This window comes from Rhamphochromis sp. 'chilingali' (genome assembly GCF_963969265.1).
Source record: "Rhamphochromis sp. 'chilingali' genome assembly, chromosome: 16".
In the NCBI taxonomy this organism is placed as follows: Eukaryota; Metazoa; Chordata; class Actinopteri; order Cichliformes; family Cichlidae; genus Rhamphochromis; species Rhamphochromis sp. 'chilingali'.
Genome location: NC_137943.1, coordinates 26179463 through 26192295, shown reverse-complemented (window position 1 = coordinate 26192295; position 12833 = coordinate 26179463). Strand labels below are relative to the sequence as shown.

General features: G+C 39.6%; 1 protein-coding gene across 11 annotated transcripts in view; it reads left to right on the top strand.

Moving 5' to 3' along the window:
- Positions 1-640: 640 nt before the first annotated feature.
- piezo2b (piezo-type mechanosensitive ion channel component 2b) overlaps positions 641-12833 on the top strand; it is a gene marked incomplete at its 3' end in the record, with an annotated part of 92996 nt that continues 80803 nt past the window's right edge. For all 11 annotated transcript variants that reach the window (XM_080861970.1, XM_080861972.1, XM_080861969.1 and 8 more), the window contains exons 1-3: positions 641-1227; positions 7330-7425; positions 12662-12787. In XM_080861970.1, the coding sequence (XP_080718096.1) occupies positions 1164-1227; positions 7330-7425; positions 12662-12787 (286 nt within the window). In that variant the 5' untranslated portion in view covers positions 641-1163. The remainder of the gene's footprint in view (positions 1228-7329; positions 7426-12661; positions 12788-12833) is intronic.

Sequence of the window (12833 nt, the reverse complement as noted above, 5' to 3'; positions counted from 1 at the left end):
GCTTCCAACCTTTTGTTTGAATATTTGGAAATTCAAAAAAGCATCCTGAGGCTTCAAACTGAGCTTTAAATCATGTTTGTTTACCCGCTCAGCAATTAAATTACGTGTTACTAGAGAAGATGTTTTCTTACATTGTTTAGAATTTGTCCGAGAACTGAAAACATTTCGGTAAAATTAATTTTCCTGCCTGCAAGCACAAACAGCGCAGGCCTGTTTTTGTGGTTAACTGGATTAGACTGGAGTGGTTATACTGCACCGGTAGGCGTCGCTGTTTCTCTCCGATAAACAGTTGGACCTGAAGAGATCAGGTCATAATGAAAAGTCTCCCCCCTGAAATTCATAAAATCTTCCTCGACGTGGCCGTGGTTATCTGGTGTTTATTACTTTAAAAATGGTGATTAAATAGCAAAATATGCACTAATATAATTAAATTATAGAATTAGTAAAAGGCTGCGTGTGTTTCACGTTATCGTTTCATTCTTGTGGTATTTTCATCCATCTCCGCGTCCCACCTCTTGCTTCCAATTATCGCAGGGGGCTGGATCAGCTACCAATGGCGCACTTCTGATTGGCTGAACACGACGCCAATCTCAGGCTTGTCCCGTAGCCTCCTGTTGGCGAACACAATCCGGACCAGAAGTCAGAAAGTCAAATTTCACCACGGGGGCTAAGGAAGAAGGGTAGCGTTATCCGGTTATACTTTGGTCTTCTTTCATTCCTCCTCTGTTAAGAAGTATACACAGACTATGTAATCCGTTAAGGATTAAAGTGGTTTAGCATTGAAAGGGGTTTAATTGGACTTGAGGACTTGTTGGCTCCTTTGTCCGGCTTTTTTACGCGCCGTGCCAGCGCAGCTGTTTGCGCACCTGAGTCCGCTGCTCAGCTTGTGCAGCGTCAACATGACTTTACAGCATTTGAGCCACTAAACTATCATGGTGATACTATTTTCTGGCGACGGAGCTGATGAGGCGAACCTTGGTGAATGCGCAGTGTTTCACTGTGGAATAACCAGAGTCCAGGTGTCACCAGGGGAGAGCCGATGTGGCCGTCTGGAGCAGCCAGCTGGGATTTGACAGAGCGCAGGAGTTTGGGATGCAAGAGAACCCTTAGAGAGACAGTTCTCGGCTTCTTTTACCTGGATTCAACACGGCCTGCCCCGAGCCATGGCCTCTGAAGTAGTGTGCGGGTTGGTCTTCAGGTTACTGCTCCCAGTATGTCTTGCAGCTGGTGAGTTTTCTCTCTAATACCCAATTTTTACATCTTTGTTGGCCTTTTGTGTTATTGGCTATGGTAAGTAAGGATGTGTAATTAAACTAATAATATCTATAAAGCTTATTTACTGATCCCACCCTGTGCTGTGCTTGTACCTTTAAATTTAATGTTAATTAATAACTGTACTCTAGTCTGCGTTGTCTCGGCTTCCTACACTGATATAAATCAGTTGTGACATTAATTCAAAGCCTCATATATATTAGAGCGCAGTTCCAGTATATTTGTTCAGGACATTGAGAGCAGCTTTCATATTTATGTTTGTGGGAAAATGTCATTGATTTTTTTTATATGATTTGTGATTGACCTCACAGTGATGGAGGTCACAGATCACCTTTCATCACTGCCGAGGTCTTTTCCTCTAAAAGTGAATCCAAACGAAAAACGACAGACTGCACAGAGTCATGCACCAGCTATTAAACACAGATTACAAAGCAGAGCCGTCATTTACCAGCAATGTCCTCCACCTGTCACCTTTTATTGGAGGTAATGAAGGAAACACAGCCGGCAGCAGTGACTGCAGAGTCACACCAAAGGCATGGTGTCTGTGTTTCAGGTACAAAAGTCTGATGGTGAAAATGAACTGATGTGAATTAAATGGTGTATGTTTATTTATATCTAAATACAGAATCACAGCATCAAAGTTTTAGTTTATTATTTCCTTTCAATCGGATTTTTTTCGTGTCTGGAAATGAAACATGTATTGCAACACTAAATACACAGACTTTGCATTATTGGTAATTCGTATCTTTGGTTTTCACTGTGGTTTCGGAGTTTTCCTTTAATATTAGTGAATCATCAGTGTTGTAATTGAACTGTTTGGCGGCTGACAGTGTGATTGTTATTCATTATCATTTACATTTCGATGACAGTGTTTGAGCTGCACGTCTTCAGCTGTTCCACATTCCTCAGAGTTGTAGTCAGCTGTGCTTCCTCGTTTTGTTGTTTACTGAATTTGTTACTTTGTTGAGAAAAGTGTTCTGTTCCAAGGAAGAAGCTGTGGCCGTGTTGATTCACTCCTTTGCTATGCAGATGTGGACGATGATTCATGCCGTCAAACTTTGGAGTTTTTTATTTTGTGACTTTTTGCAGGACTAATCTGCCTAGAAAAGCTGATGAATTTCACTGAAGGTGACACATTGTTCGATGGTTATTTGCATTTTGTGGAGAAGATTTGGAGGCATAGTCTCACCTTGGATGCAGACTCCTTGAATTAAATGCACTTTACTTTGCGTTTTCAGTTGTAATCCTGTGGTAGGCCACAAGCGAAAAGTGATTAGTGTCTAACTGCCTTTGAGGTTCCAATGTGGTGTCTGTGTAAGACTTATGAGGGCGGGGTACTTTTAAAGCTAACAGCATGCTTTCTATAGATAAGCCCCACTCAGTACCACTATAATGCATCATTTGACAGCCTGATGCCCCTTTTATTTCCAAAAGCAATCATGAGTCCATGCATTGTCTCCATTAATTCGTGGAAAGTCGTTTTAACAGTATGAATTAATAATGCGGTTCTGAGGGAGAGAATATTTGCCTTCCCTTTTATCGTAAACATACCTTTAATATTTTATGTTTTTTCAAAGTGCAAATGAGCGTTCGCTACGCCTGTACACATCATTAACTGTCAGGATGGAGGAAATGTAAAGTGGAAAGAAGGGAACATATAGAAACAGACAGCATCAGCGATGACAGATGCTGTTTTTGGTCATCAGAGTCACCTGATCAGCTGATTTTCTTTCCTTTTTGAGAACTAAAGCCCTTGCCATAAATAAGCCATGAAACCAAATGCTATCAGCAGACAGACAGTATTGGTTTTTGTCTTTGGGATATAAAATATAAAAGTAAATTTTCTGGCTTCTCACTGCCAAATAAACTGAGAGGAAGTGAACTGCACCGCAGCAGATGTTATCTTACCCCAAACACCTACATAACAGTCGCACTATATGTTTAGTTGTGCGTTATATGCAGAGACTGACACTTTTCTCATGTCCTAGTGAAAGACTTGCCTACTGACGTTGAATAGTCTGTGTTTCCTGTTGGCCATCTGACAGCACCTCTATTGAATCCGGCAGAACTGCTGGGCCCATGTGTACACAATCCCCTAAACCACCACCACCACCACACACACACACACACATACACAAACAAACACACACATCTGCACACAGCTCGAGTTTTGCTGATCAAACAGGCTGCTGTTTATGTGTTTACTGGCAGAGTTTGGAGTGCGGACTTAATTGTGAGCACGCACTTTTCCAAATGTCTGATCTGATATCGAACCTGCGGTGTGACCGTAAAGAGGGAGCAGCTAGTCAGCTGGGTTGTGCAGTTTGCAGATGCTGCAGTGGCCATCGCTAGAACACAATGCTTTAGGTGGTATTTTGATATGAAGATGCTCTGCTGTTTCATCAGATATGTTGACTAAGAATCTTTGACAAGGTGGCAAAAAGTGTTCTGTTTAGGCTAAACATCAATTTCAAAACTATAATATTCTTAAAAATAAAATGTTTAGTTAGAAGATTGCCCAAATAAGGTGAAATCCCAGATACAGAGCAAATTCTTTGTGGAAAGCAAAGACAGATTAATGCTTTCTCTCATGGGTAAAAACAGGCTGGAGAGAATTAAGCAATAATTTTATTATTATCAGAAACCATTAAAGAGAAAGGAATCAGACATCAGGCAAATTCTTCTGCAATTGAACTCTGCACGATAGTTCAGTGTATGAATGTTTGAGTTTAAAATAGTTTTTAAATTGATCACCCAAATAAAAAATATCAGATATGATAGAAAAAAAAGCTGACTGCATGAAGTTCAGATGTTCTTGGTGCTTTGCTCAAAGTCTGAAGCAGTTAAATTTATATTAAAAGAGGGCAGCAATACGCAGGTAAAACTCTAACATTGCAGCAACCTGTGTGTTTGTGTTCGTCCAGTCACTTAAATCATTTTTAAATGACAAAACCTTCTCTGCTTCTCATATGAGAATATCTGACACTAAACTAAACAGATGATATCCTTATTTTCTCTGATAGTAAATGGAACATATTTGGGTTTGAGCTGAGAAAAAAAGAATCCATCTACAGTAAAGTTATCACTTTAAACTGTTAAAGCTTTGACCCATCACAATTTGCCAACAGGTCAAACAAATAGTGAAGGAAATAAAATGTTGTTTAATAATAAAGATCGCTGTTAGTTTGAAGCCCAGATTAATCGTTTGTTCTCTGAACATATTTTATCTGGAAAGTAGTACAAGGACATTGTGGATATCTTTCATGGTATCATAATAGACACAAGTTCTTAGTTTCATGCTCAGATGAAAACAGCTGATGTGGTATCTCGTTCATGACTTTCTTCTGAACGGTTTCATTTTACTCCTTTATCTCCCAGTGCTTGGCTTCGCTTGGCACTGCGCAGTCTTATCTCCTGCCACATTTCATCATTTATGAGGCCTAAAACTGTGAAATTAGTTGGTTGCAAAATTCTGGTTTGGCTCGCCTGTGTCTAGGCTTTGTGTGTTTGTAATAGTAGGTTTAACTGGAAGAGACAAAAGCCCGATTCAACCGTGAATGGGGATTTTTGCAGTAACCGGTTTATCTTAAAAGAAGGTCAGTTTATTTTCATTCCCTGTGTTAAAATCTTCTGATGGTGAGTCATGCAGCAAAGGCAAATGGTCAGGAAGGCTGCGGTCAAGTGTCTGCAGGCTAGCAGTGGGAGCAGAGCCATATAGATACATTTGGATTATCTGTACATCAAATATGGTTAGAGACCAATTTAGACTTAAAGCTCAGAGCAGACGATTAATGGGGTTAGCATGAAAATTTGCAGGTTTAGAAAGTGTTTAATGCCACATTTAATGTGGATAAAAATTCAAGTGGGTGGATTAAAACAGTGTAAGATGAAAAATGATAGATTGTGAGTCATTCCCTCCTCAATCACCTGAGAGGCTTAGGCTGAAAAACCCTCGCCTACTTGCTAAAAAGCTTTGAAAAAGAAAAGAAAAAAGATCAATAATGATAGTGCTCTATTTATGTCATTATATTTGTGATTTTGGCATGTGGCAGGCCAAGCATTCATGCGTACTTGAAACTAATCCCAGATGTTTGCAATTTGCCCAAAGATGACAGCCCCAACAACTTTTATTAACTTTTGTTAGTTTTCGCTGGTCTGCATCTGAGAACTGAGAAAACCTGAAGGTGCTCTTACTTCACAGCTTCAGCAAGGGAAAAGTCAGAGCCAAGTCAAATGTCGATGAATGGGTCCATTGAGCGTGCAAAGATAAATAAAAGCACCATTTTCAGCATTTAAATGTAATTTTTCAGTAGTTCAAGAGCAGTAGCTGCCGATGTCTGTGACTGAGACGATAATTCGTGCGGCCGACCAGGTTGTAAACTCTGAGCTTGTTGATATAACCGCAATGAGAAACTTAGGAGGTCAGACTGTGTGTCCACATTTTATACTAAGTCACTGTGTACTTTCTTCCCTGACTCCCTTCCCCTGACCTAAAAAGGTTCAACAAAATATAAGCAGCTATGCAGTTTATTACATTCGTTTTGCACAAACTAAGAAAAACTTGAAATATTAAGCAGATGTCACAGAGCAGAGTAACCGAGCAGCGAGTATACACATCTGGGAGTGTGAGTCACTTTATTTAGACAGCAGAGCTGCTTAAATAGTTAAAAAATGAACTTGTCAGTGCAGATGGTCAGCCTGCTTCAGGAAATGAGGAGCATCATGGATCAATACATCAATTAATGGTTTTTGGAAGTCATGTTTGCACTCAAGCTTTTTAAGACATCATGAAACCAAAAGGACCTTCTTCATGTGCCTGGATGGGGCGTGAGTATGTGTTTGTGTGTGTAATGCTGGGAAGGTGTTACATAAGCCAGTGTCATGTGTGGTTTTACATCCTAAATACTGAAACAGTGTTCTGAGGTTTGACTAAATTCATAGTGGAAGCGTGACTGCAGGTTGTATTTTTTATCGTAAATTAATTCATATTATTGTGAAAGGGAAAATGTGTAAGCCAGTGATAAACACCTTATTTCTTTGGTAGGTGAAAAATGGGGAAAATCTGAATATTTGAGAAACTGCAACCAGTGAACGTTTCGCCAAAACAGTCGATTCATTTTCAGTAGTTGCCAAGTAATTACTGTTGAAGCGCTAAAGGGCTAAAAAGTAGCTAACAGCTTCACATTTATTGTTTTACTGACACAATAAACTGAACAAAAGCCAGCCCTGGTCTTTCATTCTGTCCTGATGTAAACTTTTGTTAAAAGATAAATGACATGAAATTGGAGCTGGAATAAAAAAAAAAAAAACTGTAATAATTTTACAGCAGAATTAATTAACCTTCATTTTGTGTTTTGGTTAAAAATCAAACACTGTACTTTCAGACTTTTGTCATGGGATTACACACTCTTCATGCTCCAGCCACATGGCTGTGATTCATTTAAAGTTTTGGCAACCAGACGTTATTTTCCTGTTTTGAAATCTCTGAGGTACATCGAGTATTTTAAGGGCATCTGGTGCATGACGCTCGCCGCACTGCTGCAAAACATTCAAAGATTTCATTTTGTAGAGTTTAATCCTAAAAAATGATCTGGTTTCAATAACGTCCCTGCAAAACTCTGAAATCTGCACATGTGATATGAAGCTGCGCTTAGTGAGGCATTTTACGGCATGGAGGCAGATATAACCGCAGGCTGCTCAGTCAGCTAATTGTCCCTCTTCACATCCGAGGACTATCAGGTCTTTACTGTTCTTCAAAACAAACGGCAGTTCACTGACTGACTTAAGCACAGGCTGGTTTAGTGATGCGGGCCAGATGAACAGATAATGAGGTTTGTGAGTGTGAAGTTTAGTTAGAGGAATGTTTGATGTTTTACTACTTTGAGCCAGCAGGAACATTTTAATGATTTTCACCACATGTTTGTCTCAAGTATCTGTTCAGTGACGATCTGACTGCTGCCAGTGTCTGCACGTTATTTACTCCTACACATTATGTAATGCAAACGAAGCTGTAAACACATTACTGAGCTGGTCAATTTTCTGTCTTTGTCTCTGCAGCTTGCCTGTTCAGGTACAATGTCCTGTCCTTCGTCTACCTCATCTATCTCCTGCTTATTCCACTCTTCCCAGAGCCTACAAGCACAACAATGCAAGGTAAGCTCTACAGTGCCCCTCTGAAGCTGTGTAGTTTCAGTGGCTTTGCCATCACCCTAAGAATCTTGACTGTTTCCCAGAGTTTGAATTGACTTGTTGTTCTCTATAATACAAACCAGCCCTTCTGCAGGAGAGTTGAATTTCCTTAAGATGAGCATGGATTTAGCACATAGCTCAGTCCATGAAAGGTAATATTGGTTAGCGCAGGCATGAGTCCATCTGTAATAATAAAAATGATCTGCAACCGGCCAGCTCTGAGATAGAAAGATGTGATCCATTAGGACCACATCTAAGGAGCTCTTCATGAAAATTGCCATTTTAGGCTCAGGTTTAGTTTATTTGCTCATATAATACCCATATAAATGATACAAAACTAAATACATGAGTTGTTCTGTCGAGAAGACAAACACAAAAGAGCTTGTAAAATATCTCTTAGAGAAGAAAAGAAAAAGAAACTTGGGATGAGGACTGGTTTTGACAATGGCTAACCATTTTATTTGAAGAACAGAAACTGAGAAGTTTCTCTCCCCAGGCCATAACATCACGATCTGCGTGCGTCTGTGATGTTCATTAATTCATCCGATTTGAAGGTGGAGGTGACCTTTAACCTTTCTGGTGTTTTGGTTTAGATAAAAATGCAGGAAGTTTACAGCCGGTAAACAAGCTTCCATATGACAGCTGACAGCTATTTAGAATCCATTCATCCTCTGAAGAAATATGAATCACGGTGGACCTCTGCGGTTTATGAGAAGTGACTGAGGTGACTGTTCTCCTTACGGGTGATGAATGTGGGATTTAAGCCTCGCTTTTATGCACTTCATCCACCACAAAACACTAAACAGCACACCTCCCAGACCTCTAATAATACAGGCTTCTGCAGGAGACCACATGTAGTGTTTAATAATACATAAACCTATTTTGTCTGAGGGAGCGACGTCCAGTCCGAGATTCGTCTCTGCTCGTCTCCAGCTGAAATAACAATCAGGAAGTAAAGGAGGAAGAGAAAGAGAGGAGGTGCGGGAGAGGAGAAAGTGGACCACTTACAGTCTCATCAATAGTTAAAGAGACTTCTAGTAAAGCTGAACGCTCATGAAGCTGATAGCTGCTGATTTCAAGAGTCGTTCAACAGTCATGACAGGATATACATTAAGGATAATAATAATGATATTTAAAAAATAATATATCGATAATGTGTCAACAATACTCACAATAATGCTGTTACTATTTGTGTAACTGATTTTTTTTGTCTAGCTTTTGCAAACACTGGCCAAAGTAAAATTGCCCCCAAAAATCACATAAACACTGTTATAGGTGAATTAGACTGACGGACATTATTGTTGTTACGTTTTTATTTTCCTGCCTTAATGGGTGTTTTAATATCTATATTCTATATAAATATTCTTAAACTGCATGCTTCAAAAAACAAAAAAATATACAAAGTATTCCTGTTACTAATAAGGCTGAAATTAAGATTTAATTTTACATCTGATTATTCACATTTAATGTCTAAACAACTCACTTTTGTCAAAAGTACCAAACCCAAAAGACTAATCTTCACCCAGGTAATTTCCCAATTGAGGGATGGAACTGGCCAGTTCATTAGGTACAACTCACCAAGTGCTCATTAACACAAATCTGATTAGCCAGTCACATGGCAGCAACCCGGAGAGGATGCATTTCGCACGTGCTCACCAAAATTATACAATAAAAGCTTGGAAAACTGTTGCCTTGTCTGATGAGTCAGTCTTTCTGCTTCGACTGTCAGAATTTGGTGCGAACACCATTAAAGCGTTGCTCCACCCTGCCTCGTATCAGCAGTTCAGGCTGCTGCTGGTGGTGTAATGGTGCGGGGAGTATTTCCTTGGCGCGCAGTACCAACTGAGGATCATTTAAGCTGTAGGATTGTTGCTGCCATTGGTTAACTTCTCAAATTCAGATTTTATGAACTTCAGAACATATTCAACAGGTTTAGAGTGCAAACAACTTCACTCTGGTATAAAAAAAAATACTAATAATAAGCACTGAAAAAGAAATAAATACTAGAATAAATGTAAATGTATTTTATTGTTGTTTGATTTGATTATTAACAATAATTGGTATGTTTTCTTTTCTTATAATCAATCAATGTTAATTATTTCTGCAGTCCTGAGCAGTAAGTTCGAGTTTCCCTAGAGAGGCATTTCCAGGCATAATTACCAGCTGCTAAAAAATCTGTCGCTTATAAAAAGCTCTTATATAACTTAAAATAAAAAAGTCTTCAGACCCATTGAAACAATTCAGTTTTTCTTACTTTGTAGTAGAAATTTTTTGTAGCTGCAAACTAAAAGAACCAATCCACAAAAACGTATAGATGTCACAACGTCACACCTATGTGACAAGGGGCGATGACGTGCTGATTAAAAGGTCATTCAAACTACTATTAAAAAATGTTGGTAGGCCGCCACCCTGACAAAATGCCAGTTCTTTTGTTTACCCTTAAAGGAAAGTGGATTAAATTTTTAGTAGCTTATGTTTATGTGACCTTTCACCGCGCATTGTCAGAGTATCCAAAACAGGAGAGGAGTGAAGTCATCGGCGTCAGAAAGTAGGAGATATCCTTCCAGTGCAACCTGCCAGGACATGCGTCCCATCTGTCTGCCTCAGCTGTCTGTCATCAGGGAGGGGGCTGCAGGCTGACAGGCTCACTATGAGGAAGTTATGGCAGGAGGACTTTAATAACAGGATAATATACAGTGTACAAAACAGCTGGAACAATTACGATGTTGTCATTGCACAAACAGCTGATTGTAGGTAGATATTGTTTAGAGAGTTGAAGGGGAAAGGCGTCTCATATTTCTACCATGTACAGTCCAATTCAGTACCTTTAAGATGCACATTGGCTTAAAATAATCACCATGGAAACACTGAATCAAATTCATTTGATCTCTGTTTATATTGTTACCAGATAATCCTAATTTCTAGTAACATTCCTGTTAATTCATATGTTAAAAATCAGCTTTTGACACTAAGCGCCAATTAGACACAGGCAGCACAAACTTATAAAAACCATCTTATTTTGCAGTAAAGACTCACATGTTCAAAATCATTTTAGAGGGAATTAGGTAAATAGATTGAGCTAAATTCACTGCTTTGTTTTGATGGTCTGTTTCATTCAGTCTTTTCATCTTCGAGGACATGCAGCAGTTAAATCTGTTAAGTTAATTTAAAACGAATGTTTGACATGAATAATTCATTAGGTGCGTTTTGCTTTGAAAAGCTGCAGCGCAGCTGTGTGCCCGCGGATACGTGAGCACAGAGACAATATTTTATGCAACTTGTTGTTGTTGTTTTTGTGTTTTACTCTCTAATGCCATAATTGCAGTATTTAGCTCAATGTACCTTTGAAGGCATTCCCAGTGGAGGTGAACAAAATCTAAGCTGTTGCTTTTAAAAGAGCAACAAGCATTGCGAGAGCTTTAGCAGTAGGTGTTACAAGCTTTGTGAAATCTGTAGTCTTTTAGCCGTCTTACATGACTTCACATAAATATTTGATGTTATGGGTTATATGGTTATCAGGTTTATGTTTTAGCTTGCAGACTTCTAATTTGGCTTTTTTTCTTTTTAGTCTTTGTCATGCTTTCATGCTTTTTAACGACCTGAGATGCTTTTTCTCTTATTGTTAAGTCGGACAGCAGGCTTCCCCATAAATTGAACTGGTCTTTAAAAGACTTAATTAGGCTTTTCTGAAACTGTGATTTGGCAGGACAGCGTGTTTTGTCAGGTCTTAACGCTGTCAGATGGATGAAGTTCTTTGACTGTTTATTAAAAAGAAGGAACCGTTAAAACCAAACAATGGCCTCTGTTTTGAAAGGGGGGGGAAAAGTGCTCTTGGGACAGAATTTTGAAACTGAAAAAGTGACGCAGATTACTTTTTCAAGATGAGCATTGGCAAACAAGTCAGATGGCCGTCAGGCAGCAAAAATGTTCTATTACAAATAGGAAAAACAGGGGGTAAAGCCAAACAAGTTGCAATGTCCCGAGCCTTAGTACCAGTTTGGATGCAGAAGCTCGCAAAAACTCCTCATACCTCGCATTTACAAGCATTCTTTTCCCCCATTGTGAAAGCATTGGGAATTGCAAAGGGAAATTAACACAAATTGTTTTTACTTCAACATTTACTGCAAGAAGTCCAACGTGATGTGTTGTTGCACACGTTTGATAAGGTTAGCCCTCAGCGGCCCGAGGCTCAGCAGTAGCGCCTCACCTCAGCCAGGATATTACCCCACTGTAGTAAAACTGCTGTGCATTCCCCCACAAGGATGCAGTAAATTTAATGAGATGGGGATGTTGTCCAGTGAAGAACCAAACTGTGCAGATAAGCAAAACTATTTAATGAAACATTGTTGATAGCCCAGCACAAGACATTACTGTTATTTATTAATCAAAGAACGAGAGCCTGATCCAGCTTCATTTGCCTTCTCTCGATCAAGATTTTCATTTTCATAATTAGTGGGAAACCTGCTGCTGAGAAATTTGACCATAACAGCTCCTGAAATTATCCCAAATACCTGTAGGTGCACCATAAAGTGGCCATGTGTTGAACAGCTGTGGCAGCTCCCCTGCCCGATCTCTTCCACCCTCCCAGGATCAGTCATCCACTGACAGCTGTATTCTTCACAGTCAACACCTTCATGTTCATGGCCTCCAACAGCCAAGTCCTTAACTGTGAACACCAACAGACACTGAAGCTGAAGAGCAGAATTAAGTTCAAAATCTTATAGATGGTAACTTATCGACTTAGAGGTCCTGTGGTCCACCAAAACGTTTATTTGACTTGTCAGTAGAAATCAGCTTTGCTCAATAGTAACGTTACCAGCTCTTGACCAGGATATGTATTGTGATCCACTGAAAATCCCTCCTGGGTGCTGTCCCAATCACCCTCACCTTCTTTACCAATTTATTCAAAACAGCTCCAGACTCCAGGCACTGACTTTTTCTATGAGAAACAGCTGTCTGTTTTCAAATCCATTCAGTCCTAAACTGAAGTCCTAAGAAAACTACACGAAATGGCACTTTTTAAATATGTCACTCAAACTCAAAAAGAAGCAAAATTTCACTTTTGTGTTTGATAAAGTTCTCAGTATCTACACAAGCAAACCAGCGCATAGACTTTTCTGTGTTTCAGTGGATGAATGAACATGTGGGAATCTTTAAACTGAGCCGTGTTGAACTCACTGTAGCTGTTCTCCTCTGTTAGGCCACACAGGGCGTCTCCTCCAGTCGCTCTGCTTCACCAGTATGTCCTTCCTGCTACTCCACATCATCTATCAGATTACCATCCACAGCCTCGTGGCCGGGAACTCCATCGCCTCCAACTTCAACTGTGAGTACACTGTAGCCATTGTAGTAAACGCTCTAAGAGTAGCGAC